This window comes from Electrona antarctica (genome assembly GCF_951216825.1).
Source record: "Electrona antarctica genome assembly, chromosome: 5".
Taxonomy (NCBI): Eukaryota; Metazoa; Chordata; class Actinopteri; order Myctophiformes; family Myctophidae; genus Electrona; species Electrona antarctica.
This window is the reverse complement of record NC_136810.1, coordinates 27,481,421-27,504,708: the sequence shown is the minus strand read 5'-3', so window position 1 is coordinate 27,504,708 and position 23,288 is coordinate 27,481,421. Positions and strand designations below refer to the sequence as shown.

The 23,288-nt window shown below is 42.8% G+C and overlaps 1 protein-coding gene across 1 annotated transcript in view; it reads right to left on the bottom strand.

The window, feature by feature from the left end:
• Positions 1-23,270, bottom strand: part of slc41a2a (solute carrier family 41 member 2a) — a 34,647-nt gene extending 11,377 nt beyond the window's left edge. The window contains exons 1-7 of the mRNA XM_079502119.1: positions 23,168-23,270; positions 21,468-21,989; positions 20,773-20,880; positions 18,821-18,892; positions 17,771-17,915; positions 14,114-14,260; positions 12,104-12,251 (exon numbers count right to left, since the gene is read on the bottom strand). Coding sequence (XP_079358245.1) covers positions 12,104-12,251; positions 14,114-14,260; positions 17,771-17,915; positions 18,821-18,892; positions 20,773-20,880; positions 21,468-21,833 — 986 coding nt within the window. The 5' untranslated portion in view covers positions 21,834-21,989; positions 23,168-23,270. The remainder of the gene's footprint in view (positions 1-12,103; positions 12,252-14,113; positions 14,261-17,770; positions 17,916-18,820; positions 18,893-20,772; positions 20,881-21,467; positions 21,990-23,167) is intronic.
• Positions 23,271-23,288: the final 18 nt, after the last annotated feature.

Sequence of the window (23,288 nt, the reverse complement as noted above, 5' to 3'; positions counted from 1 at the left end):
CTATGTGTACTATGTAAACTCTTCATTTCTCTTTTCCAGCCATTTAGTTGCAAAGAAAATCTTTTTTTAATAATTTGGGGACCCCCCAAAGTTACCCACGGGTTGAGAACCCCTGCCCTAGACGTTTGATATTGCTTAGGTGGAAATCTCCCACATCCCCCATCACACGCTTTGTGGATAAAGGACTGATTGCAGTCATTTGTAGAATGATGAACGGTGAAATGTCAGATGGCGGCTTGACTAGTAATCGTATAACTTTTCCCGGTAGTATTTTATTTTCTCTCCCCAGGCCGAAGGCATGGGGAGAGAGTATGTTTTGCACTCCGTCCGTGTGTGTGTGCGTGCGTGCGTGTGTGCGTCCGTCCTTCCGTCCGTCCGTCCCTGGATGCCAACGGCGAACCTCTGCCCCAAATATCCCTCAACGGCCTGTATTAGCGCCACCATGAGGCCGATTTAGGCAAAACACATTTCTGTAGATTACTCGTACACATTTTATCCATACATCACACAATTCGGTATACACTATCTCCATAGTCATGTGATCAACACGGATCTGCACCATTTCCCATCTTCCATCCTGATTGGCTAAGATTGGCTTCCAAAGCTCACATGATTGGTCCAATTGGAACAAAATGCCACAAATCACAAACACAGTGTGCAATTTCCGTGAAATTATACATGCACATGTCCACTAGGCTGAGGACGACATGCCACTATTTATTTTCCAAATCAGCCTCACGGTGGCGCTATAACAGGGCAATTCCTGTTTTTACCTATAACTGCATCAATCTGTATACAACTTATGTATGTGCACTCACTAGAGGCCATGGAAAATTTACATTACTCCTAAAAATGTTGCCAAACATCACACACACCCCTATCCTCCTGGTGGAGACCTGTGCCCAGAAGGGCACTTTTTCTAGTTTATTTATTTTTTGTTTCTGTCAATTCTTTCGTCCCATTATTAGGTTGTTTCCCTTATTTTTTGGTCTTGTCTGGTCCTTTTAATTTTTTTATTTATTTTTTCTACAGCATTTTGTTTTGTCTTTGTGAAAGTCTTATAAGCAGCGTTCACACCGCCAGAAGCTGAAAAAATAAAGCAAGCTAAAATGATTTCGAAGCCACCCTGGGCAAGACCTACGCTGAAAAGACTATCAGCGGAAGTTGCGGGATTTTAGCGGAAGTATTGCCCAAGGAAATGACGTTGATGCTTTACAAATCAGTTTACATTCTCCGCGAATGAAACAAGTGTTGTGATTGGTCGGGGAAATATCACCCTGGGCAAGACCTACGCTGAAAAGACTATCAGCGGAAGTGGCGGAAGTGTTGCGTGTAAAATAACTATGTCACGCGGTGCGGCTGTGTTTACTAGTCCCCACCCAATGATCATTTCAGCGGGAATACATTTTCGGGAACACAACGCTGCGATTGGTCAAAAAACGTTAACTTCCGGGGGGGGGGGGGGGGGGGGGGGGGTTACACGGCGGAAGTCCCGCATTTCGATAGCTTCTCTGCTTTAGGTTGTGACCAGGCTCTTCTTTTTCGCAGTTAAGTGAGCCTGGGACCGAGGCTAGGGAAATATCGTATCCGGGGGAAATACATCTGACTGATGTTCCGGAGGATACATCCGCCCGATAGCTTCTCTGCCTTACGTTGTGACCAGGCTCTTCTTTTCGCAGAAAAGTAAGCCTGGGACCGAGCACCCTGGCCAAGACCTACGCTGAAAAGACTATCAACGGAAGTGGCGGAAGTGTTGCGTGTAAGATAACTACGTCACGCGGTGCGGCTGTGTTTACTAGTCCCCACCCAATGATCATTTCAGCGGGAATACATTTTCGGGAACACAACGCTGCGATTGGTCAAAAAACGTTAACTTCCGGGGGGGGTTACACGGCGGAAGTCCCGCCTTTCGATAGCTTCTCTGCCTTAGGTTGTGACCAGGCTCTTCTTTTTCGCAGTTAAGTGAGCCTGGGACCGAGGCTAGGGACCGAGGCTATTTCGAAGCTGCTTTTCTTTCAGAAAGTGGGCGTGCCCAAGCCACCTGTCACTCAAGTCGAGGCTGGAGCGATCTTGAGACGAGAGAAAATAGACAGTTTGAACAGGCGCGCATTTTAAAGTCTAAAATGTAAAATAGCGGCTGTAGGGGAGAAATAAGTCTATATTTAGTCACTTCATAACCTATTTATGGAGAAATAAATAATATAATCTTGGTAAACATACTTCTAAATAACCGAACGAACTGTCGGGATCCTCCCTCGTATACCCCCGCTCATGTGCTCATCTCGGGGGAAGACAGCCTCTGCTCCTCCCCGCTGTCCTCTCCCCCACGACCGAAACCCTCCGAGCACAGCTGACCGCACCGAGATCGAATTAAATTATATATTTTTTAAATAGCAGCTGTGTATGTAATGTTAATGTTGATTTGGCAAGAGCAGCATACCATATTTATGGGAAGAAATACAATTGTATATAGCCAGCACGTTGTGGAAGCAATTAAAACAGCTTGTGTTTCCGTGTCGTGTCCGGGCCTTCAGCCCCAAGTCTCCCCAAGGGGGCAGGCAGACTTTCCAACGTTGAAGCTCTGGGTCCTAGTGGTAGAAGGAGGGACTACAGGCGGACCCGTGGATTCATGACCGGGAAACCCCGTGCAGCTGGGCTTTAACGTTGAGCGCTCGGTTGCCCTACGTCACTCAGGACCTCAAAGTTGAGGTCCTGGGAGGGACTTCCGGCAGTCTTCCGGGTGCTTCAAAACGCCACTGAGCAACTTCCACTGACATGAATAGCTGGGGGGGCGGAGCTTCGCGCCAGTTCAGTCTCTATTATATATATACTCTATGAGTCTCCCAGGGAAGGGAGACCCTGTCGGTCTGTCACTGACCCTCGTCCCCCGGCTGCCCACTCTGATTCCATCTCGGGGCAGTAGGAGTCCGCTCCTCCACGGTGCTCCACCCCTCCCTCACCGTTTACAGCATCCGCAAATTTAATGTTTGCTTTCAATTAGCAGATGATGTGAAACTTGGACAACTAGTAGGCATACTTTTATTACTTAATTAATAAATAATCAATATCACCAGAACGGAGTCCGGTGCTTCAGTGCAGCTGGTGTGTGTGCGTGTGCGTGTGCTTGTGCGTGTGTGTGTGTGTGTGCGCGCGTGTGTAAGAGAGAGATATTGTTTAGTTAACATTAACAATAATAGGGCTATGACTGTAGGAAACTTCTCCCCAGCTACTGTGCCATTCCACTGGGAGAGAACTGGGTCGCAAGTGAACACAACCAGTTTTCACTGCTTCGACAACTTGTAGCTCATATAAACTTTTATTTCTTTCCATAAATATGCTATGCTCTTAAAATAATTCATATTATATTCATAATTCAATAATTCAATCAGTCAATAAGTGTGATTGACTGATTAAGAAGGCATTCGTAGAATTAGGCACAGGTTCTCAGGATTTTCCAATGTTTTAATGTTATACTTAAAGCTGCACTATGCTATACAAGACGCTATGCTATACACACACACACACACACACACACACACACACACACCTGTAAGTAAGTAGCCTTGCCGAGCCATGGGGCCCATAGGGCAGGAGCCTATCTCCTGTTTCTGTAGCGTGAGGCAACTTGATGTACAAGTACACCCCCTGGACATGACACTAGTATGTCGCAGGGACTTACCCCCAATCCAACCCTTGATGCTGAGTGTCAAGCAGGGATGCATTGGGTCCCATTTTTAGAGTCTTTGGTATGACCCGGCCGGGGATTGAACCCCGACCTCCCAGTCTCAGGGCGGACACTCTAACCACAAGGCCACTGAGCTGGTACACACACACAGCTGTGCATCTTCACAACTTCTAATCTACACATAGCCCATATACCGTAGTCTGGAATGAAAGATAGTGCAGAAAGCAAGGGAGAGGAAATACTTTAGCAAACACAGATGCTGTATTTCCACATGCACGCACGCATGCTCGCGCACGCACGCACGCACGCACGCACACACATAGGTGCACACACGCACGCACACACACACACAGAGGTGTGCATTGAAAACTTCTAATCTACACATGTAGTCTGTAAGGAAAGATAGGGCACAAAGTAAGGGAGAGGAAGTACTTTAGCAAACACTGATGCTGTATTTCCCTCGCCTTAAGAACGGCTCTACCACATGGGTGGGTGTGGATCATATGTCTCATATGTGACAGTTTAACTGCTGCTTTGGATTCCAAGAACATACAGAACATACAGTAGTAAATCATTCAGACAACTGACAATATGCAGACCTTAATTGAGACCTAATACTACCTCAGACAAGTGAATGCATTTTAGGGCCAGTTCATCCCTGAATATGCAGAGAAAATTGCACATGAAGCCATAGTTAGATTATAAATCCCCAGAAGTTTTGTGAGCTGAGCTCTGTGGATATTCTATGGATTACAAAACGTTTCAACTCTCAAGAAGACACAAAAGAGCACTTAGGGTACCGTCACACCTGAGAGGTGTGTGTGTGTGTGTGTGTGTGTGTGTGTGTGTGTGTGTGTGTGTGTGTGTGTGTGTGTGTGTGTGTGCGTGCGTGCGTGCGACGTGCGTGCGTGCGTGCGTGCGGTTGATGTGTGGGCGTGGGTGGTCAGTAGAGTAGAGGAGAGTAGAATGCTCCTCCATAAAACTGAACCTTTATGGGACCTAACAGATAAGGGAATGTGAGCTCAAAGCCAAAAGGGAGATAAGTTCCATTTCAGAAAGTTCAAAAGGTCATCATCTCGGGGGGAGGGATGGGGGGAGGGAGAAAATGGGGGAAAAATGGTATGTTCAAACTAAACTTAAATTGGGTCAAAGTGGGTCAAAGTGGCTAAAACCATAATAAATACGGATATCATCAAATAATTGACTGTATTGCAAATATTGTGCTGCACCTTCAAATCTGTGCATTAACAATAGTTAGGCATTAACTGACTCGATCACTGCTTATCTTGCTCCAATAAGCAAGCCAGGGAGAAATATCGACCAATCAGAATTGGGAGCAGAGCTAATGAAGGACAAGGGCAAGAGTCCAGTGAGGTGACTCATGTCACAAACAAACAAACTGACCAATCAGAATAGGGGGCATGGCTATGTAACTCCAATAACGGACAAGGACTTTAAACCAAGTCCAATGAGGCGACTCACAAGTGGCTACGACAAACTGTTCAAATGTTCTGGCAAGTTATAGAAACTATGACATATTGACCAATCAGAAGAGGGGACGGTGCTAATTGACTCCAATCATGGACAAGGAATTTCTATCGAATCAAGTGACGCGACTCACAAAAAGTCCAATGACACCACCCATAAGCCTGTATGACAAACCGTTGAACAGTAAATTGCAACAAAAAAGGAAACATCAATATTGACTAATCAGAAGAGGGGCATTGCTAAGTTACACCAATGAAGGACAAGGACTCTGAACCAAATCCAATGACACCGTGTGATTCTATTCTACGTCCGAGCATAGACATGGTAACACCCCGCCTGCCTCTGATTGGCCTACCGACACTGCCCGTCTTGCCCCCATGGTCTCACCAGACTGTCCTCCGAGACGCGAGGTTACTCCGTGGACCGTGGGCGTGGAGGGAACAAATATAAGTAAGGTATAATAAAAGAGATTGACAGCAGAATGCAGCCTTAAATTGTAACTACGGTATCTTTTATTTTTGTAGATGAGGCAAACTAGCGTAATGTTGTTTATGCCATTTGCTTTGAATGAATAATTGATTGTACTATGTATGTATATGAGGTATTTGATTTGATTTGGGTGTGTTCTAAATAAAGTGTTAGTGTTGATTATCGTGTATTAATCTAATTATAGAAAACTAATACTATTATACTAAAAAAGATAAATATCAAGGGAAAAGATACCTTTTTACAGTACAATAATGTTTCTAGTTTACACATACAAATACATTACACAATTACAATTACACTGTATTTAGAACACACCCACATTAAATCATATTACGGCGTATGTGTTCATTCAATTATTCCATCAAAGCAAACGGCATAAACAATATTAGTTTGCCTCTTCTACAAAAATAGAAGAGGCACGGAGTAACCTCGCATCAGACTATCCACCATAGCTATCCACCTCGGAGGAGAGTCTGGTAAAGGCCGGCAGTGTCGGTAGGCCAATCAGACGCAGGCGGGGCGTTACCATGTCTATGCTGGGACGTAGAATAGAATCACACAATGACACCACCCACAAGTCTGTACGACAATCAGTTAAATACAAAAAGAAAAGTGTAAACATTGTAGATCTGGTATTTTCACTGTGCATTTGGCATTGAAGTTTGACGCATTGATGCACATTCCAAATGGCCAGAGGTAATCAAAATGAAAACAACTACATCAGACAAGACCATTGCAGTTCTGAGAACCATGTTTGCCAGGAACAGGATTCCGGAAGAAATCTGTACAGATAATGGAAGACAATTTGTCTCTGAGGAATTCCAAAGTTTTGTGAAGAGCAATGGAATCATCACTTTACATCTGCTCCTTACCATCCATCCACCAATGGCTTGGCAGAAAGATTTGTGCAGATGTTCAAGAAAGCCATGAAGGCAATGGACCACGACAAACGGCCACTACAACACAACTTCCTTCTTGCCTATCGCAATGCTGTGCATGCCACCACTAACCACACTCCGGCAATGATGTTGCAGGCGCCTGAGATCTCGTATGGATTTTCTCAAACCGGATGTGCGGCGGGATGTAGAAAACAGACAGTTCAAAGGTGTGAATGCCAGGCCAGCACGAAGCTTCAGTGTGGGACAATCGGTCCTTGTGCGTGATTACCGGACCGACAAGTGGCAGCACTGGCAGCCGGGCACAATCTCTGCCATAAAGGGACCACTGATGTATAGGGTAGAAGTGGGACAGGATGTGTGGAGACGTCATGTAGACCAAATCCTGGATGCTCAGGTGGGAAACTCAACACCTGACCCATGCTCACCTACAATGACAGTGGAAGCCCTGGTTGTGTGCCCAACAGCCTCGCCTACAGCGGACGTGGTTGCCTGTGCTAATGAACCGCCTGAACCTGTAGAAACACATTCCCCCAACCTCACAACCCATTCTCCCAATCAAAAACCTAATTCCCCCAAACAAACGTCTCAGGGCAGACGTTTCCCACAGAGGCAGAGACGACCTCCACATAAGCTTGACTTATAAGTGAAAACTATTGTGTAAAAAAAAAAGGAAAAAAATAAATAAAAACATTATATCATTTGACTGTTATGTTATGTGTGCATATTGTGTTGTTTTTGGTGTTGCACTGTGACTGTTAGGAGTACACCTTTTGTGTTGTGGTACTAGTAAATTAAGAGGGGAGGAGTGTAGTGTATTGCTTATCCAGGGACTACTTTATGTGGCAGACCACTCTGCCTTGTGCTAGGTGCTCTTAGGTCCTGCGCAGCTGCATTGTATACCCTTGATTGATGTTTGTCAGTTCTGGCTTTGACCAGTAAAGTACTATAAACCTGAGCTCCCTTCTCCAGTGTTTTATTTCTGTATTAGTTGTGTTCATAGGCCACATACACAACACTGAGCAAGTTTGATTTGTAGCTGACCATCCTGCTAGGAGGAGTTTGTTAAAGTGTGACCCATGAAAATGGCATAAATTGTGCAAAAATTCCACAATAAATTCAAAATGGCGCCAAGAGACGTTTTTGTTAGTCAGAACATGAAACGGGTGTAGGGGCAGCGGTGGCCTAACGGTTTGCGGAGCGGTCTTGTTATCGGAAGGTCGCCAGTTCGAATCCCCGGACCGGCACGTTAAAATTACCACCGCTGAAGTGCCCTTGAGCAAGGCATTGAACCCCTACCATGAAATGTTCTATGAGCAGGGTCTGGCTGTAAACAAGCATCTCGAGCTTAGTCCATTCATCCTGGGTAAACAAAGAACTTTGCTTTGCTTTGCTTTTGTGTGTACCAATTTGCATAATATGTAGGACGGTGAAACTGTATTGTGGGGCTTCAAGCACAAACCTTTGTAGGGGGCGCTATTGAGCCATTAGGCCATGCCCCTTTTTGCGACAATTAAAATACACAACTTTTCACCACTTGTGATGTGTGTACAAAGTTTTGCAACTTTTACAGTACGTTCAGTGCCTCAAAAATGCGATTAATTGTGGATAAAATAATAATAATCATTGCGATTTCAATAGTTCTTTGCACTACTGTGCACTGCAGTGTGCAGTGCTCTAGCCCTAATTATTTCAAAAGTTACTAGTTACTTTGCAGATTTAGATGATCTACGAACTCCTGATGTGCCGCGAATCTCACAATACAATTAGCTGTGAGCTTGTAGATCTCATATTTTCAAAAAAGTGAGGTTAGAGCACTTTCACTCTGGTACTGTTACTATATTTTGATGCCAATACTTTTATTCAGGTAATTCATTCATTATTTTATATTTATTTTTGCCTGTGAAGTATACAAGCTTTCAAGCACACTCATTCACCACGCATACACCAAAACAATATTTATCTATCTCACTTAAGGATATCACAGTACAGACCCTCACATGTGTCCTCTGTTCTTCTCACTATTGAATGAGTTCTCTCTTTTTCTCACTCCAGTGTCCTCTCTTTGTCAACTCAATTCAAATGTACTACTGAAAGGCTTCTATACTGTATGCACAGCAGGCTATTAATAAACCTGAGATTCTGTTGCTTAAGATAACATTCCAACCGACTCAGATTTGAACTCCATTGCCCATTAGTCTTTTGTATTGATCTAACCCCTCAGGCTGTCTCTCTAGGGCATCCTTTTGTGATGTATTATTCTTATATGCTACATCACCCCAAAAGAACCAGGCAAAAGTTCAAAGTAAATGTGTTACGATTAATTACGACCATGTGAGCTTTTCCCCTCCAGAGAAAGTCTATCCGTTACATCAGGAAACATCATTGGCTGTGTCTCAGTTTAGGAAGCTGGCGGGGAAGAGTCTTCTCTGCTACAATAGCACCTCCTACAGCAGAGGTGAGCAACCACCCCTGCCCCTTGATCTGACAGGTGACCAGATTGGGCTATTGAGGTGCAGACCAAAGGGAAACTAGGTAACATTAGCCTATTTTCTTTTTTAAATGTGTGTGTGTGTGTGTGTGTGTGTGTGTGTGTGTGTGTGTGTGTGTGTGTGTGTGTGTGTGTGTGTGTGTGTGTGTGTGTGTGTGTGTGTGTGTGTGTGTGTGTGTGTGTGTGTGTGTGTGTGTGTGTGTGTGTGTGTGTGTGTGTGTGTGTGTGTGTGTGTGTGTGTGTGTGTGTCTCAAGTTCACAAGATCACAACATGTTGTGTTTTGCAATGTGTTGTGAGCTTTCAGCTATTTTTGGCTCATTTTCCCCCCCAGAATATGGGATGCATGGGTTCATGTGGTAACGTAACCACCTGACCTTAGTGAGCTGTGGCACGCTGTGAATCTGCACTGTTAGCAGTGACACAAGATAAGATGTCTTACTGCACTGTCGAAAACTGCACTGATGAATGGACATTTCAACAACTGCTTATATTACTACAAGGCAAGCTATGTAAAGTAATAGCAAATATAATCTCTCAAGAACAGTTTCTGAGCTGAACTACTGAATCTGTCGGCAGGGACATTCAGAACGTGTGTACATTGGGGATTAGTGGAATGAAAACATAAGCAAAGCACCCCACTGGAAGAGGAGAGCTGAGGGCAGACCAACATCCTGTTATCCACATTCTATTGGCCGGCGCCCCAGGAGGCAAGGAAACAAACAGCAGAGAGCGCTGCTTTTTCCTTTGTTTTTCTTTTGCCGATGGGTTCCCAGATTGTAGCAAATGTAATGCTGTTGAATCAGCTGCTCTAAAGAGTTTGTCAGGGAAAGACAGGTGATGACATCACGGTATAGTAAATATAGTCTAAACTCTAAACTATTGATAGGTCTGTCTTAATTGATAATCAAAGACATGATTAGAGACGGGAAGAAAATACAAAGCATGAAAATGACGTGATTTAATTGCTTTAATCGATAATAATTATCAACTTGGAGGGGTACAGAGATGTATACTAACTAACTAACTAGCATGGTAGCCTGATGTTTTTCGATAAGTGAGTTGAGGAAAGGTGGGGGACTGAGTACGGAAGGAGAGAAGGAGGCGAATGGGGAGAACACGGGGACAACAGGCCGTAACACATGAGGGGAGGGAGTGTGGATATGGAGAGGGCATTTCAGATAGGAGGGGCTGCCGTGTCTGGAGGGATAGGGTGAGTGTGTGTAGAGAGGGGGAACAGCAGGGGTTGGAGTGACAGTCCATGGCTGGTGCAGGGGAACAAGGTGAGGTAATGAAGTGGGCCTAGGTTATGCATTTCTGCCACTACATTGGCTTATTGTGTAACATTTTCAATAAACCCAAATCTTATCACTTTTCTTATTTTGAGGCAGTGTGTAACTAAATATTATGTCAGTTTGGCACAGAAGGTATATCTCTGTTGAAGGGGAATTTTAGTAAGAATGTAACAAACTAATCGACGTATCCTCAAGATATTGAAGAGACGTCATTATGCAAACTTTGACACAGAAAGATAGCGGACGGTGTTGGGCCAGAATCGTGTTTTGAACTTACAGGCGCCTCTCTAAACAACAAGCTGAAACCAGACATCTCAAGAACTCATTTCACTGGTCAATGAGACCCACTAGTCAATCAGACACACTGATAAAAGATATGGCCCGTCCGAGATGACACCATCCCGACCTTGACCACTATTGACATGTTTTGCTTTTATTGTTGTGAAGCACGTTGTGACTATGATGTCTGTGAAATGTGCTCTATAAATACAATTTACTTACTTACTTACTTACTTACTTACTTACTTACTTACTTACTTACTTACTAACTAATCCACTGATCACGTTCAACCCAGATTTGGCTCAAACAAGGGGTTAAATGCGTTCTCCTCCTATGCCACAAAAATATGGAACACCCTACAAACAGTCGCAAAGGAATGTGAATTCCTACTCTCCTCCAAAACCGCTCTCAAAGAGCACTTACAGGTGGCTGCATAGAATTTACTGTACATATTTATTTTTGATTTCTATCTAACCGTTCATGTCCAGGAGGTGTACTTGTATATCATGTCCAGGGGGTGTACTTGTATATCATGTCCAGGAGGCGTACTTGTATATCATGTCCAGGGGGTGTACTTGTATATCATGTCCAGGGGGTGTACTTGTCTTGTATATCATGTCCAGGGGGTGTACTTGTCTTGTATATCATGTCCAGGGGGTGTACTTGTCTTGCATATCATGTCCAGGGGGTGTACTTGTATATCATGTCCAGGGGTGTACTTGTATATCATGTCCAGGGGGTGTACTTGTATATCATGTCCAGGGGGTGTACTTGTACTGTACATCAAGCTGCCTCACACTACAGAAACAGGAGATAGGCTCATGCCCCATGGGCCTCATGGCTCGGCAAGGCTTGTCAGTTGTAACCTTGTATCATTTCTATTATCCTAATTGAATAAATCATTAACATTATTGAACCACGCTGTGTCTGAGTCGTATTCTTTTTGTGAAACAACTTCTATAATTGGGTTCCATACTCTACAATATTGTTCTTCTTGTCTCTGGGTTTTTTACTCTTCAATGGAAAAGATTTAATTCCTTCAACTATAATGACTCCACCACACTACTAGGCAACCCAGCCAAGAGGAGATGTGTGTTCCGCAGAGCGCCCCTACTCAAAAGGTATTGCTTTTGCAGTACTTTTACAAAACACTTTCACGTGATGTTGAAGAGGACTACGCATACTATTAAATGGAGGAGGATTAGAGAATGCCACGATATATTTAGCATGTTGCAGGTATATATCTTGAAAAATATAAATAATGAATGTTCCAAAATAAGCTTGAATGGAATTAATTTGTAACTATAATAATATTTCCCAATTTATAAAAGTGTTTGTTACTTTGTGTTGAAAGTAATACAAATCTGACAATGATTTACCAACCAATACTGGACCAAGAAGCAGTATGTGGGAATATGACATATGGTATAGGCCTACACTACAAAAACAGTGATATGTGAAGTCGTCTGGCATAGGCCTACCTGCTGATGACCATTGCTGTAATGATTGGTTCCCAGCCTGTGTACAGTAGAATCCGACTAGCTGGGTGTCTGAAGGAGATGGCGACCCATAGAGGGGTCAGGCACAATAGGAACGCACACACCAGGTATAAAACACTGGAATATTGTTCTGTGTAGGAAATAACAGTGAAAAAAAGATACATGAGTTCAATGAAGATTAGGACTTCATAAGGCAGGGGTTCTCAACGTTTTTGGCTGGGGACCCCCGGAAATGCTTTGGCCATGTATCGCGACCCCCGCCCTGCCCCCACTCCCCACCCCCAATACAAACGGACTGCAAAAAGAACCTTAATAATAGAGAAAATATATCATAAATGAATACTGAAACCAGATTTAATCATTAAGGAAAGTTTATGCATGTACTATGTGTACTTTGTAAACTCTTCATTTCTATCCAGCCATTCAGTTGCAAAAAAGATAAATATATATATATATATATATGCCTATATATATATATATATATATATATATATATATATGCCTATATATATATATATGCCTATATATATATGCCTATATATATATATATATATATATATATATATATATATATATTTATTTATTAAATACCCGTGGGTCGCGACCCCTGCAGTATAGTAAGGCGCTGTTGCACTGTAGGACAGTGGCACTGCACATGGGTGTCATCTGTTGGTCCAAAATGAGAACTACACCATGACCACTGGTCTTCACTCTTGAAAACTCCAAAATACTTCCCACCTCTTCTCTCTTACTGATTACCGGTAACTCCGCCTGGCCTAAGTCTGGTCCCGGAGAGTGTGTTTTCACTTCTGGGTTTTGTCTGGGAGTGTCTGCGGCTAATCTCGCAAACTACCAGACTGATAAAATGTCATGTGCATCCTACCAGTAGGCCAAGGAACTGTATTCATGAATATTGTTTCAAATGAATCACTATAACTATGTTATTGTGAATTTATAACCTCAGTCCCACCGTCCCTCCAGTCTATGGGATATGTGTCTGCGACAGTGTAGAATGGGACTAGCCAAAAGGGCGCAAGCTATGCAAATTCCTTCCTTCAGCCGAACTAGCCGAACCTGAGGACAGCTCCCTTTCCTACATCGTAAGGCTACAGTAACTAATTCATGCTTTGTTGTGTGACCACTTTGGTGTTGAAACTTCTCGTATAGGCTCGTAAATGTACACTATGTGGGGATTATCTGACGAGGTTAAACCTTACATAGGCTATACTAAATTAGAGCCTACTAAATTGGTCAATAATAAATATAAGTAAAATAATATAGCCTTTCCATAAGAGTATCTTTTTATATTTTTCAAAGAAGAATACAGCCAGTAGCATATTTGAAATAACTAAAACATTATAACTCATCAGAAAATGTTTTAATTCTGGATAAAATCATAAAAATGGTCTATGGTCTAATGTAACGGAATAAATGGATGATCAAATGCAGGAGTTTTCACGACTCATCTAACTGTAACTAGGGCCGTCACCTTTCCCCCCCCACCCCTCACTGGTGCAAAACTGGGTAGGAAAAACGGGGAAGCGTGTGACCAAGTCACTCTAGGAAAATGCATTTGAAACAGGTAGCTTTGGTCTATTCCAGGGGTTCCAAAACTGGTCCAGCTTGAGATCCAAACTCACAAAAATACATTATGAATAAACTGGTTAAGCCCTATTTAAAAAAAATATAGCTGATCTTGCACTGTGAGTTTGTAATAATAATAATAATAATAATAATAATAATAATAATAATAATAATAATAATAATAATAATAATAATAATAATAATAATAATAATAATAGATTAAACAAACATTTAAAAAAATGATTTAAAGATATATATAATATATTTTTGTGTTTTGAAGGAAAGGTGAAAACATGAGTCATGAGACCATGAAAACGGGGGTCAACAAACCAACAAAATGTTGTCTCTCAACTCTATATGTCTGGATAACACTGTCTGGTCAATTGGACATAAATTATCTATCTTTACCTAGGCATTCATAGAACCACTGGCTTAGGCAGGCCAGGAAGGCCAGTGTGATGAGGTCTCCGAAGCTGGCAGCCATGGGTGTGGCAACGTTGTCAGGGTTCAACCCTATCCTCTTGGTACCAATGATCACCCCAACCATGATGACACCTAGAGAGGTGTAAAAGCAGAGTGAACATTAAAACCTAGACATTGAAATAGAATCAGTCCAGACTAATTATGGTGGAAATATTTTCATGTCAATATTATAACTTTGCATTCATTTGTAATATTCATTATTCATCAGAACTATGCATGAGAAGGTTGAGAACCTTCTGTCAGACTTACTGACTAACGATTTTTGCAAAACACATTTTTTGACAATATTCCAAACATCACGTGAATCGGTACACATCCTCTCTATAGTCATTAAAACAAACAGGTCTGTCGTGTCCGGTGGTGAGACAGGAAATGTACAGCTGGACTGAACTGGAATACTCAATGTAGTCCAACACAAAGGTTCAAGCTTTAACATAAGTATATTTCATCAATATCTCCATATATAGACATTTGGGATCGTAGCTTTTCGTGCGTGGTCGTGCATGTGTCGTACGTGATAGTTCATGTGTCGTGCGTGTGGAATTTCGGGGCCCCCAATGAGATCATCCTATGGGTTGCGTGTGTCCCTAATGTTTATATGTCTATGTAGGTATAGATGTGGGTATGTGCGTGTGTGTACTATGTGTGTGTGCTGTGCGAGGTGTGTTGAGTGCTCCTTCATCTGGTTTCACTTAAGGTGGCCTTACACTAGCCGATTTTTTTCAATCTGAAATCTGATAGCACCACACACTACAGGATAATCGGAGCGGGGCAGAGCAAATATCAAACATTCTTGATGTGGATCGGGCCGATCCCGATCGCGCTTTGAGCGGTCGGGCACCCCCCGAGCGAGTTTTTTATTCCTATGATGGGAGGGAATTTGGAGCGCTGTGATTGGTTGTCAGTGGAGTAGGAAGCGCTGGGTCTGTGTTTTGGACCGCACACAAGTGTTTATGCCTACTAGTACTCTATGACTAGTACTAACCCTATCTCTAACTCTAACCTAAACATAACCGCAAGCAGGGGAGCAACGCATCCCTCACCAACCTTAATCCAAAAACTATTAACGTACCCCTCACCAACCTTAATCCAAAAACTATTAAAAAATCCGCGGTAGTAAAAGATGTGGCGGAGCGGTAAAACGAGCGCTCCTAAACCTGAGCCACCCTAGGAATAAAAAACTAGCACCCCCCGAGCGTCAAAAGTGCCCGATTATCGGCTAGTGTAAGGCCACCTTAAGAGTGTATGGGTGCCGTGCGTGTGCGTGCATGTGACCCTATGAACCTGTGTGCTGTACTGCCTGTGTGTGTGTGTGTGTGTGTGTGTGTGTCAGTTGGGAGCGCTGTGGAATCCAACTCTGAGACGGATGTGAGTGTGTGTGTGTGTGTGTGTGTGTGTGTGTGTGTGTGTGTGTGTGTCCGTTGGGAGGGCTGTGAAATCCAAGAAGGATGTATGTGAGTGTGTGTGTGTGTGTGTGTGTCCGTTGGGAGGGCTGTGAAATCCAAGAAGGATGTATGTGAGTGTGTGTGTGTGTGTGTGTGTGTGTGTGTGTGTGTGTGTGTGTGTGTGTGTGTGTGTGTGTGTGTGTGTGTGTGTGTGTGTGTGCGTGCATGTGTGTGTTTCTGAAATATGCCACATATTCCATCTTAATTGGCTAAGATTGGATTGGAGGAGTGCTCTGTTTCAAACTAAACAGGAAGAAAATCCTTAAATCATGAACACAGTGTGCAATTTCCGTGAAGTTTTGCACACACATTCTTACTAGGAGGCAGAGGAAGAAATGCCACCTGACATTGGCACTATAACAGGCCGATTCGTGTTTTTACCTATAACTGCACCGTGTAACACCTTGTATGCGCACTATAGAGGCCAATGAAAAAGATTTGAGTGACGGCAGACTGCTGGGCGAGCGCTAGCGCTTTGGCATGCATGGGGGGTCAGATCAACATATGGAATGAATTCTGTACTGGCCATATATGGAGCGTGTCTTGAGTGTACAGGGTTTATGAGGTCAGATCAACATACGGGGGTGGTGGCTCAGGGGTAGAGTGGCTGGATGGTAACCGCAAGGTTGCCAGTTCGAACCCAGGCTCCCCCAGAGTTAGTGTTGAAGTGTCCTTGAGTGACCTCTGAACCCCTAATTGCTCCTGATGTGCTGGTTAGTGCCTTGCATGGTTTCCGCCACCATCGGTGTATGAATGTGTGTGTGAATGTGTGAATGTAATGCACAATCTATGTAAAGCGCCTTGGATAAATGCACCATTTACCATTTAACATATGGAATGTTAGAACAGGTCAGCTCCATATATGGAGATCCAAGGGTGGCAGCGGGAGCATTGTCTTGAGTGTACAGGGTTTGATGAGGGCCTGTTGAGAACTCTAGTTTTCGCCGGCTGTCGAGCGCGGCTGGACTAATAACTTTGGGGCAGGCCCGTCTAGAGTTTAAATGGACAGGTATCAGTCAAAAGTGAGACTGAAGGGAGATTGAAAAGGACGGATGGGGAAGGATCAACATATGAAATGTCAGAACAGGTCAGCTCCATATATGGAGATCTAAGGGTTTGAGGTCAGATGTAGAGTTGCTGGCTAATATTGATGACATCAGGGATCGCCATATATGGGCATTCCTTAATTTCCCATATACAGTATGGGCTTAATATTGATGACATCAGGGATCTCCACCCATGATGATGTCACGTGATGTCACGAGGCATGACTATATATTGAGGCGTAGGGTGACGGACGGACAGACTGACTGACGATAAATGCACGCTTTCATAGTAAATGTGACCTGCAGTCGCAATTACTCCTACAAATGTTGTTGAAACATTGCGCAAATCGGTACACATAATCTTTCTTCTTCTTCTTACTAGGAGTGTAAGTAAGCATGCCTAGTGCTTATAGTTGGCGTTACATTTGTCATTTAGAAAAGCAATGTTCATGTCTCCCTGTAAAAGTTCATAACATGCATAATTGATTCGAAGTTCCTAGATCACAAGTGCTGGCATGGAGCAGTTCAAGATACAGTTCATAAACCCAGCATGTTTAGATTAACATTATGTTTAGTATTTAATGTGACTGAGTGAATCATTATTATCTGCCTTGACATATCTGCAATGAGTTAACAACCTCACAAACTGGTGAGAATGGCCTCCCAGAGAAACTTGTGAGGACTGGGAATGTGAACAATTTTGTTGGCATTTATGAGTGGCATTAAAGAAAATTGATAATTTCTGCTGTTACTTTCTGTAAATGAGTCCAATAAAGTGAGTGGTCAAAAGCTGCATTCAGACCTGAATATATATATATATTCGCCTCGGTTCGTCCCGTTTGTACCACGCTAGGTCGCGCCGCTCCCGTTTGCGCAATTCTCGTCTTTGCATTGACTTTTTGTATGTAATCACGCCGACAGTCAAACAAAAATATTGTAGTCTTCAAAATATTCTGTGTTCTGAGTCTGTCACCAAAAAGGAACCAGATTAACCAGATTAAATTAATGTATTAAGGGCCTGCCCCTCAATTGTACTGAGTTGAAATAAAGGTTAGTGATTAGGGTGGTAACAGTTTGTGTTCTTGGCTTGCCTTGTATCAATGAAGCCATGAAGGCCGTAGCAATGCTGGCAGAACACAGAAGAGCTGCATGATTGAGAGGCATCTCTCCCTTCATTGCCAAGCCTAAGACTATTGCCATCACAGCAGCCAATAGTCCCAGCACTGTGGCCTGCACCTGGGAGAGTAAGAGATGAACTATTGAAACATGTTCAGGGAGAGCTGTGTGTAGTTGTACACAGTGAAATACTAAAAGCTCATTTAACCACTTAACAGGGAAAGCATCTGTGTTATTTTAGATTTCAGCTATAGCAACTCTGTTTATCTCTCTCGGTTTGTTTGTTAAAAATGTCTTTGTGTAGGACAAAAATAGCCGATTTGCTCGTCTACATATGACGGAAATTCTCCATTCATTGTCAATGGGAATTTAATGTTTGTGTAAGACGGAAATCTACACTATTATATAGGAGCTCAAAAATAGCAGTTACAAGCTCATTACAAGCCAAACAAAAATTCGTTTTACTCTTATGTACCTGTACACAAGATGTAACAATAAAGTACAACCTTGAACCTTGATATTGCGCCACCTCGTGAGTGCTACTATGAGCTCGTAGATTTGCTACAGCTTTGTGTGTATGTAGCACCGAATGTGATAATTTGATTGGCTTGGCTTTTTATCTTGATTTTCTTTGCAAATCATATATATTACTTCTGGGGGTCCCTGGAACAAAATATTTTGAGATGGGGGTCCACAACCAAATACATATCATTGTGGGGGTCCTGGGGAGCACTACTGATATACTAACGTACTTTTTTCAGAAAACTGTCTTAGAATACATTTGTAGAATCAGCCTCAGCCAAGTCTTAATGGGTTAAAAGAAAAACCCTATATACTTAGTATAGACAGGAGTCCACCAGGTGTCTCTATAGGTCCTCCTATTTTCCCTTTACACCCAAAAATGTAATTCAGAAAATAGCCGATCTACAAGCTCACAATGGATTCCAAAGTGATGGTGGTACAGTAGCCTATATGCGATGTGTTGTGACTATCACAACTCACGTCACAATATGAAATCAAACTACCTGCTTCAGAGCCAGGTTCCCGGTAATCAAACTCCATTTTTCTTTTGCAGACTCCAGTCTTCCTGAATTCACCTGACAACATCACATAATGACATGATCATTCATCTTTGAAATATCATTCCCATCTTCCATGTATACATACATCTTAAAATGTGTTTAATGGGTAAATAAATGGCATGCCACTCATAAGATAACAGAGGCTCATTCTTAGCAGTCCATTTGATGCTATTATAAGAAAAAGCATGAACACCAGCTGTTGAACAAGTCATGGCCATTTAGAAATTGTATTCTTTTGATGTTGTAATCAGCGTTTGTTCAGTTGATTGTGTGCAATCAATAAACTACAATACAAAAGTGTGGTTAGCCGGTGATTGTGGTTTCTAATGATACGCCCATATAGGCAGACCACCGCGACCCGTCACTATGCAGACCAGAAAAACCCTGATACACCATATAGAGGCATAATGCAGATGTCCATATAACGGTAATGCGGATATATGGGACCAATTAAAGTCAAACTCTGCCTGTGCATCGGCAAGGACTTGAGGGAATGCGGTGCCCGCCACCGAGTCGTTCGGTGGTTGTCCAGACTCCAGAACCTCAGATCTGACCGAAATGTCCATATATACTATACTCTAAGTATAATGGATATCCAGTTGTCCGGTCACACTTGACTAATCCAACCGATATGCCAAACAATGGGCATGCCCATATATGGGCATATACTGATGACAGGGATCTCCATATATGGGCATGAAAGGCACAATGACTGACAGAACCTCTAGTCAAGTACATGCCCGCACTTTTTATCCGTTTGGGCTGAAACCTTGCCCAAATATGCGATCCTACATCATAGATCTGCAGTGCTAGCTTGCGCATAACATCTTCAGACAAGGACGTACTGTAAGTCCTATACAGGTGTAGCCTGGAAAACCAGATAAATTTGCCAAGGCAAAATAATTTGCTCATGCCAGGCTAGATATGTGCGTCTTCCTAATTAATATTATTGCAATAGCAAAAGTAAATGATGGATTAATTTATTTAACAAATGTTCAGGAGAAGCACATTTTTTTAAATAAGGAAATTGCTTGTTAACTATGAACCTTTACTGTAACCCTGAAAACAATGGAGTTTAAAATATAGAATAGATGTAATATTATACATTTAAATAAAATTGTTTGAGTTGTTTATTAATTTGCCAAGTAGGTCATTAGGCCTATACTGCAAGTGGAACCGCTGCTGTTATCTTGACAAACTGGTGTGGATTTTCACACCAGGACAGAGAACTCATGATGTAAGGGAGAAAACATAATACCAAGAACTCTTACCCTGTTTAAACCTACCATAAAAGATCGACATGTTGTAGTCCTGTTTTGCCTTTCATCTTGTGTTTATCTTATTAAGGTATACCGGTATGTGAGGCCTTTATGTGTCATCAGAAACACATATGACAGAAAGATGCGTGCGTAGTGTGTGCGCAGTGGTGTAGAAGTACTCAAACGTTTTACTAAAGTAAAAGTATCAATACTATAATGTAGTATTCCAAATTTACTTGAGTAAAACTACAAAGTATTTTCATCAAAATATACTTAAAGTATCAAAAGTAAAAGTACTCATTATGCATGAAATGTCCCATTTCACAAGTTTCCAAGTGTATAAAATGTATAACAAAATCTTTTGAAAATAGCCAAAGTTAATAGGGTTGAAGTGGTTAATAATCTAAATCTGCAAAGTAACTAGAAACTAAAGTTTTGAAATCATTGTAGTGGAGTAAAAGGTTTGTGTGTGTGTGTGTGTGTGTGTGTGTGTGTGTGTGTGTGTGTGTGTGTGTGTGTGTGTTACACGTGTGTGTGTGCGTGCGTGCTTGCGTGCGTGCGTGCGTGCGTGCGTGCGTGCGTGCGTGCGTGCGTGCGTGCGTGCGTGCGTGCGTGCGTGCGTGCGTCTCTACTCACAGCAGTTGAGAGCCTAGAGGCCAGGGTCATCTCCAGGTTCCCCTTCAGTCCCAGTACAGCAGGCACCAGAATGAAGATTTCTGTCACCTCCTGGAACGCCTCCCAATACTTCCACAAATACACACAACACACGTTACAGAATAGTAAGTTAACCAAGGTCAATAAATGGATGGCATCTTCATGAAATGTGGTTGTAATGACCTGTAGGCTCAAGCTGCTCGAAGAGATGATGAAAAGGTTAAGGTCACAGTCAATGTCAACATGTATGTCAGGAACAGAGAAAAGTAGAACAGAGATGTAGAAAAGAGATGTTAGTGTAGGCAGGGATTAAGCTCCAGATGTGTTTTTTCCCGGTTTGATATAAGTCAGGGGTTTTCAACTGATTGTGAATGAGGGACCACCAACCTGACTTAGACTCAACCTGGATACCACTGTTGTGTTGGGTGGGGATATGGGCTAAGTTTAGTGCTTTGGTAACCCATTAACATCCACTGTGACCACATGCAATACCTTCACGGATCACCAGTGGTCCACGGACCACCTGTTGAAAACCGCTGCATAGTATAAAGCAAAAGTGTTAACTTTACTAAGCGTAACTCTGAGGGTGTACAAAAGAGTTCATGTAACACTCAGTAGTATTTTACCATGTGGTATCCTAGTGTGTTATTGTTGTCCCATGTCTCTTTAAGTCTTACCTGTACCACATCAAGCAGCATCCCTGCAGAGACTGTGCCCAGCCCAGCCAGCAGGAAGGGTACTAGAATCTGCAACACCATAGAGCAGACTGTCTCCGTTGGCATGTCCCTGGAACTGTCCTGGTCCTGGACACCGAAGACTTCTGCACTCTTCCCAGATATACCTCTACTGAACTTTGACCCCTTGCTGTCTCCATTGGGGAGTAGGAGGTCTGTCTCAGTATATGGACACAGTTGATAAGCGGTTGGTGATCTCCCTGGGGGAAGTTGTTGTTGTTGATGGGATGTCACCTGGTTCCATCCGTTGCCTCTTCCCAGAGAGTCACTTAGGGCCACGTGCTCCTTCTGTGGCCCAACAACAACCATAGTGTGAAGTGACAGTGGGCAGCTTTCTGCCACGCCCGCCACCCGACAAACAGTGTCCCCACCTGAACTGATCACTGACACTGGAACAGCTGAGTAGTGAAAATCCAAGGATGAGGATGATGCCACCAAATCAGAATGAATCCACAGGATGTGATACTGCAACAGAACAAAGCTTTAATAAGGCATGTCATGAACATGACAGGACAATTATTGCAAAGCATTTTGCCTTGCGTTTAAATAATATAGCTTGCCCACACATTATAACTCTAAAGTGATGATAGTCCTTATATGCCAACTGATGGCCCCTCACATCCCAACCCAACTATTAGACTGAGCCTTTTCTTTTAGGCCTATACACTATATGGCAATATAAACTGCATATAGTAATAAAGCAATTAACAATTAACACATGGACAATAAAACCAAATAACTTGTACGTACAGTGCTATGGAAATTAAGCTATATTAGTCACTAATCTTCCATATCACTGCCAGATTGTACATTATACACTCAAGTGTATAATATAGAATTATGAAGCTACACAGGAAACCCAATAAGTGAGTTAACATTTCAAAGACCAGTAGGCCTACTCACATGATCACCTGCCACCTAGCCATGCAACATGGTCATGGCAAAAAACCTGCTTGTGGCCTCATACACTTTTGTCACAGTCATCTAATGGTACACATGGCACGCATTATCATGCTGAATACCTACATTTCCCCCAAAGCAATTCTGAGGCTGCTTTGTCTGACAGAGACAATATTCCACTTCATTTCCAATTTCTCTAAAATGAGCAATTACCAATTAGTTCCTGCATGGTTGGAAAGGTTAGAACCTTATCCTAGAACTTGCTTCTATATATGCATATTTGAGAGCATTGCTGGTAAGTTAACATGAGTGACCAGTGGATCTGTTATTATGCATCGGCAAATACGTGACTATGAAAGTGAAATAAAAGTGGTGCAGTAGTGGAATATCAGTGTTGTCCCTTTGAACCCTATAGCGTCCCTATTCTGGGGCGAACACTCAGCAAAAATAGCAGATCCAGTTCAAGCTCACAACTAAACAGAAGATATTTAGTGTAGAGTAGAAAAAGCAGGGTGCCTATAGACCCCTGGAGTACTCAACTATATAGGGTTCAACCAATTAAACCCTAAACACGCCATTGACCGGAGTCCCTCACTTGCTGATCTACAAGCTCACAATGCGTTGCAATAATTACACGTTATGAGAGCTGGTAGATCTGTGAATGTTCGTCCCAGAATACTGGCAGTCTGGCACTTCATGTGTGTTTCATGTGCTTACTGTAAGTGGTGGTTAAAGGGACTTACCCTGAATACTTCACACTCCTCTTGTGTGCTGTCGTCCTTGTGGCCTCAGTGTCTCTCTGAATGGCTCTTCATACTCATAGAATGACAACCCACACCATAGTGACCACCTCCTCCCTCCCTG